Raw genomic sequence first — 6,476 nt, forward strand, 5'->3', positions numbered from 1 at the left:
AAAAAACTAGCATGACCTGATAATCTTTTGTTTTGTTTGCGAATCAGAGAAAGTCTGAAGTTCATGTGAGAAGGATTTATCCACCTTTTCAGAACATTCACTGATGCCATTTGTATTACTTAAAAATGGGATTTTTGTTTGGATTATACACTCTGGGGGGCATAACCTCCATTATCCTGCTTATTCTGCTGATGTACATGTTACATTCTCCAATTAAAAGCTACATACATCAATGGAGGGAGATGAAGCCAATTCCTGGAATGGAAGGCGCCTTTCCATTCATTGGTAATGCTTTGCAGTTCAAAGCCAATGCAGGAGGTAAGGTATTGTAACCTTGTGGCTATTTGGTTTTATTTCCTTATGAAATAGAGTGTTTTTGTCGTATGCAATACAAAGACATGGTGCATTACATTTTTTTTTTGTATTTGTATGCCATTTAAAGATTTTTTCAACCAGATTATTGAGGGGACTAATGAAAACAGACTCAGGCCTCTTGTGAAGGTCTGGGTGGGACCCATCCCCTTCTTGGTTTTATTTCATGCAGAGACAATTGAGGTGTGTATAATTACAGCAATAGTTACAATACAGTACTTGCTCTTCTGACAACAAAATGTGGTGACTCGTTTATTTGGTCACTTTATAAGATTCTGGGAAAGTAAAACATTAGTAACGAGTCAGCAATTTATTAATGCCATGATTAGGCAAGACGGTTGTCTTCTTGTTTACATGTGGTTGCTCTTTTTCTGTCTAGGCCGTCCTCAGTAATTCCAAGCATCTAGATAAATCTTATCCTTATAGATTCCTTCACCCTTGGCTTGGCACAGGTTTACTCACCAGGTACAGATACAAAAGCACCTGTCCACTTTGAATTACATGCATGTATTCATGGCTGATGTCACTGTATGAATCATGGTTTTAGTTTAATTTAGTTACATTTCACTTGACAGCTGGCAGATGTTTGAATACAGAGATAATAGTGTTGACACTATTGCTTGTTTGTACACATGCTATGGTCATCTATGACATTATAAAAGATTAACGTTAAAAGTATAAAAGTATAACACCTGTGGATTTTAAACCTAAATACACAAAGTTGAAAAACAATGAAGTAATACAAAACACAACCATTACAAAGTAAGTGCTGAGAAAAGATGATGTGTAGAAAAATAATAGGCAATGGCCTATCAAAGCAGAGAGAAGGTTCCACCCACTTCCACCAGAGAGAAGCCAGGACAATGAATAAGTGAGTTTATTGTTATGAGCTGGTTTGGATCTCAGTGAATAGTTAGCAGTTTAAGGACCTAAGGTGATTTGCAGATGTGTAGATTTGACCCACTGTACATAGATATAGGTTCATAGCCTGTTAAATCCTGAAATGTGAGGACAACAGTTTTAAATGGGATCTTTCATGTAAAAGGACACCAATAGGTATCTGTAGGGGATGAGTGGGAGAGGTTGGCTAGCAGTCTTATATAGCATTCTGAATGCACTGAGAGGGATATGATATATGAAGGAAGTCCAAAATGTAGCAAATTGCAGTCTGGATATAATTGGAGCTTGTATGACAATCTGTATCCAGGAAAGGTCTACAAAGACAAATCAAAAGAATCTGTTTGATTGTGTTTGGACTGATTGATGTGTTTGGAGAGTTCGAGTTCATACACAGATTCTTAGTATGGTGTGTCAGTGATGATTGATTGATTGATTGATTGATTACTTATCTGGGTGGTAAATCATTTAAGTTTTAATCTTCCACAAAGATAAGTTATCGGAAAGGCTGTCTGAAAGACCAAAGTTGTGTGTCATGCAAATAGTTATGTTAAGAGAAGCAATGAGATCTGACTACTGATCCCAGAGATTTTGTATACAAGTAGTAGACCAGGCCACTTACTAAATTCCAGTAGTAAGGCTATGAGGTGAAACTAAACCTGTATCTATACTGTATCTATAGTGCTCTTTATTGTGGGACCAAAATCTCTTCGAAAGGTTCTGATATGCTCTAATGAAATTAATTGTTTTTCCTTCTTTGTGCATCAATAAACATTAATAAACATTATCCAAATATTGATGAGGCTTTTATGATTTGCTTATCACACCTTACAGCACAGGAGACAAGTGGCGTAGTCGACGCAAAATGCTGACCCCAACATTTCACTTCTCTATCCTCACTGACTTCCTTGAGGTTATGAATGAACAGAGTGAAATTTTGATCCACAAGATGCTGAAACATGTAGGCGAACAACCATTTAACTGTTTTAGCTACATTACACTCTGTGCCTTGGACATTATATGCGGTTGGTATTTATTTTTTTCTACTGTCTGTCACTGTAATACTTTTGAATCACCAGTAAATCTGTTGACATTACTAATTACAGTTAAGAGTAAATTTAATATTGTATAATATGCATGTATGTTCCACATAAAACAGAAACAGCAATGGGCAAAAAGATCTATGCTCAGAGTAATGCTGACTCAGAATATGTCCAGACTGTGTACAAGTAAGTATTTACCTTGAAATATGCATCAGTTGGTACATCTACTATATAGGTACTGTATAGTGGTAGATCATTCAGTTATGTGGTAGATCATTCTCAGCATAGCATTGACACTGACAATACTGACACTGTAGTGTGTAGATATGGCATGAATGTATTATGTACTGTGGTGGTAATGTCTGTTCAGTAGTCCATATCTTTTGAATGTATGGAGTAAAGAGAGACTGAAGTTTTTACCTGTAATTGTAGCGCTGATTTTTTTGAGAATGTCTAACACTAGGTGTAAATCTTTGCTTTTTTGTCCATATCACTGGTCATTTCATATAAAATAAATTAGTTAGAAACACAATATAAATCTTGATGTGACTGAAAAAACAAAAGTAGATTAGGTCTTTGATTTAAACAGCCTCATAATGCTAAAAAAAAAAAAAAAGATGGTGAAAGCGACAGAGAGCGAGAGCGAAAGAGACACACACAGAGAGAAAGAGATACACAGAGAGAGAGATTTTTTAGTAAGTGTGTGAATGGAAGACAAATCTGCTTGATTAATACTCAGGGGCTTGTGAATTGAGGTTACACTTAAATTACACAAAATTTAATCTAAACTTAACTTAAACTTCCTGCAGGATGAGTGACATTATCACTCGGAGACAGAGAGCACCGTGGTGGTGGCCTGACTGGATTTATAACATGTTTGGAGAGGGTAAAGAGCATGCAAAAAGACTCAGGCTTTTACACTCCTTCACTGCAGGTGTAAGTGACTTTTTCATGCTATGATTTACTGTAGTAAAAAATTAACATTTTAAAATATGCATCTGTGAATCACAATATATGGTAATCGATTATCATATAGCCACTCTGTTTTCTTGTCACTGGTAAAGCCCTGTACTTGCATCAAATTGTCTGCTAGTCACCACCTACAGTACAATTCCATCCCTCATGGTTTTTAGTCATAGGTAAATTTGCTTGTAATAATGTCTGTTTTCCAATTGTTTTTCAATAGGTGCAAACATCAGAAACAGAAGTCAGTGTGTAGTAGAGTATTGCAATGCTTGTATCGCTCTCATCTCCTTAATAGAATTTTAACCTCAAAAATAAGATGTTCATACATACATACATACATACATACAGAAGGAAGGTTTCCACCTATTCAAAAGCAATTGTAAAACCACAATACAACATTGAGAGGAAAAAGAGTGATGACAAAAAACATGTAAGATAGACTTTTATTTTAAGAGTTGACTAGCAGAGATGTTGATGCAAGTGCAGGTCTTTATCTTTTAACCAGTAATAAGAAAACAGAATGTCAAGGCAATAATCGCTAAAAAAAAATCAATAAAACCTGCCAAAACCAATAAGTAGTATAGAATAAAGCATGTTCAAGATCTAAACAGACTAACACATGAAGAAAAGCCTATCCTTTTTTTTCCGACCGAATTTTGACCCAAGTTTTCAAATCTTTCATGCCGATTGTGTTTTGAAGGTGATCAAAGAGAGAGCAGAGCATGTGAGTGAAGGATCTGACAGTGAATCCGATCATGGCCCGAGAAAGAGAAGAGCATTCTTGGACATGCTGTTAAAAACCAGAGATGATGCTGGTGCTGCGCTGAGCCATGATGACATTCAGGAGGAAGTGGACACCTTCATGTTTGAGGTGTGAGTAAAACACACTGTACTAAACACTAGAACTGAACAAGCTTGTGCCTGATACCAACTGTTCATAGTATCTTTAATAGGGGCATGACACCACTGCAGCTTCCATGAACTGGGCCTTACATCTGATAGGCTCTCATCCAGATGTCCAAAAAAAAGTACAGGCAGAGCTTCAGGAGGTGTTTGGTAACACTGATTTATGTTCATGTTCTGTTACATTATTAGCTATAAGTGTGTTAACTATCAAAAATGTTTGGTAAATAATGATTGGTAAATGTAGATTTGAGAAATCTTTTCTCTCTCTCTCTCTCTCCCTCGCTCTCGCTCTCTGTCTCTGTCTCTCTGTACTGTCGGACAGGTTCTTCACAGCGCCACGTGGGAGTGGAGGACCTAAAAAGGCTGCGGTACCTGGAGTGTGTCATCAAGGAGAGTTTGCGAATCTTCCCTTCAGTGCCGCTCTTTGCACGCAGCATCTGCGAGGACTGTTACATAAGTAAGCCATGTTGCATTATCATAATATCATATGGTACTATATGGTACTGCCGCTATTTGCGTCTCAGTGTAAAAACAAATGTTTTGTTTTTTGAGTCAGATTCTAATTCACTGCAAGCTTTTTACCTGCCAGAGAGATCTATTAGAGATTTATCTGTTGCACAACTTTTCAGGGTTTTGTGATATTCAGGAATTATTTATTGTCAAATAGATGTATGTTAAAAGCTACTATTTTTCTGCAGATGGTTTCAAAGTTCCAGAAGGTGTAAATGCTGTGATCATCCCATATGCTCTCCATCGTGATCCTCGTTTCTTTCCGGAGCCTGAGGAGTTCAGACCAGAGCGCTTCCTTCCGGAGAACAGCACAGGAAGACACCCATATGCATATATTCCATTCTCTGCCGGTGCTCGAAACTGCATTGGTAAGAGACTAGAGAGGTTCTGATGCATAAGCAATCATGCTCCAGTTCTGTGTGACCCTCAAATTCATGAACCACTTCCACAACTTTTAGTGAAGAAGTGAAAAACTTCAGGGTGCTAAATTTCTGGGTCAGGGTTATTTTGTTTTATCAGGCAGGTCACATCCTATTAGCAAGACCACTTGTTATGATATTGCGTCCAAGCACCATTACAGTGCAATTCATGGACGTGCATTCTACACCCCACCCTGAATCAATCACCCATTTCGCATGGCACTCTAACCGAGGAGCTGCTAACTTTCCTCCTGCATTTATCTCCAGAGACCACAGATCTGTCTTATACTGTTGACTGAGACAGAGTGTCTCTCATCAAGTGGTCCTGGCAGTTCCAGCCCACTGGCCACTCAAAAGCCTCACTGCATGTGCGAGAGAGACGGAGAAAGAGGGAGAATGAGAAGAGAGAGATAAGAAAGAGTGAGAGATGTGATATTCTATCAGAGATGAATCATTTCAGTCATCTGTCTGCTGCCTTTCAGCACTGAACTGGATCAGAATACTAAGATCACAGTTGTATATAATGTGAAATAGAAATGTAGTACATGACACTTGTTTACTGTTTGATTGTGTGTCCAGGCCAGCGCTTTGCTATGATGGAAGAGAAGGTGGTTCTTGCCACTGTGTTGCGTCACTTTGATGTGAAGGCGTGTCAGAGTCGGGAAGAGCTGAGACCCTTGGGGGAGCTAATACTCCGTCCAGAGAAGGGCATCTGGATCCAACTAGACAAGAGGTCTAACTAAAACTGAGCCACGTCTTGTACGAAATGTATGCAGTTATTCGGGTATAAGGTACAGAGATTTTGCCTGCTGTTTGTCTGCATACTCAAATGTATGGTATGTGAATTCTCTGGCACTTCTGTAGAATTTAAGTCACTTCTCTGCATCCAGAAGAAATTTACAGTTTAGCATGCTTTCAGTATCCTACAGTGCTCTCTTCTATAGCAGACTGTATGTACATATCGACAGAACTTTCTAAAAAATAAAAACAAACTTTTGGTTTTGAATGGATCAGATGATTATACAAATTAATAATACTAAATGTTATTATTAAATATTGTAAGCATTTGTTCAATATTGAACAATAATTTATAAGGAACAATGTATTTTAGGGACATCTTTTATACTGTAAAAAAACGTTCAATGGCCATTTGATTGGTTGTGAAGAAGTGGGTCATTTACACATGCTTAACTTTGTTTAAAACATTATCCTGTGGGATTAACATGTGAATGGGTATTCTTCTTGATAGTTTTTTGAATTAAACATAAATAAATAAAAATTTATTATTATAAAATAAATATGCAGTGTCATGACATAATTTCCTTATAGCTATCCATCTAATCATTCATTTTCGTTTTTTATC

The 6,476-nt window shown here is 37.4% G+C and overlaps 1 protein-coding gene across 1 annotated transcript; it reads left to right on the plus strand.

Annotated features, from left to right (window-relative positions):
* Positions 1–49: 49 nt before the first annotated feature.
* On the plus strand, positions 50–6,123 carry LOC132856281 (cytochrome P450 4V2). The gene is made up of 11 exons (XM_060885799.1): positions 50–318; positions 443–555; positions 752–837; positions 2,104–2,294; positions 2,429–2,498; positions 3,122–3,248; positions 3,979–4,149; positions 4,232–4,334; positions 4,507–4,641; positions 4,883–5,062; positions 5,693–6,123. Exons 1-11 carry the CDS (start codon positions 126–128, stop codon positions 5,854–5,856), a joined length of 1,533 nt encoding a protein of 510 aa, XP_060741782.1. The 5' UTR covers positions 50–125; the 3' UTR covers positions 5,857–6,123.
* Positions 6,124–6,476: the final 353 nt, after the last annotated feature.

The sequence above is a fragment of the Tachysurus vachellii genome, chromosome 13 (assembly GCF_030014155.1).
Source record: "Tachysurus vachellii isolate PV-2020 chromosome 13, HZAU_Pvac_v1, whole genome shotgun sequence".
In the NCBI taxonomy this organism is placed as follows: Eukaryota; Metazoa; Chordata; class Actinopteri; order Siluriformes; family Bagridae; genus Tachysurus; species Tachysurus vachellii.

Bases quoted from the DNA above. Each gene is read 5' to 3' on its own strand.
- LOC132856281 (XM_060885799.1), top strand. From the start codon at position 126: ATGGGATTTTTGTTTGGATTATACACTCTGGGGGGCATAACCTCCATT. The intron at 319-442 runs GTAAGGTATTGT...TGCCATTTAAAG, and splicing joins GTTCAAAGCCAATGCAGGAG to ATTTTTTCAACCAGATTATT. The intron at 4,642-4,882 runs GTAAGCCATGTT...ATTTTTCTGCAG, and splicing joins CTGCGAGGACTGTTACATAA to ATGGTTTCAAAGTTCCAGAA.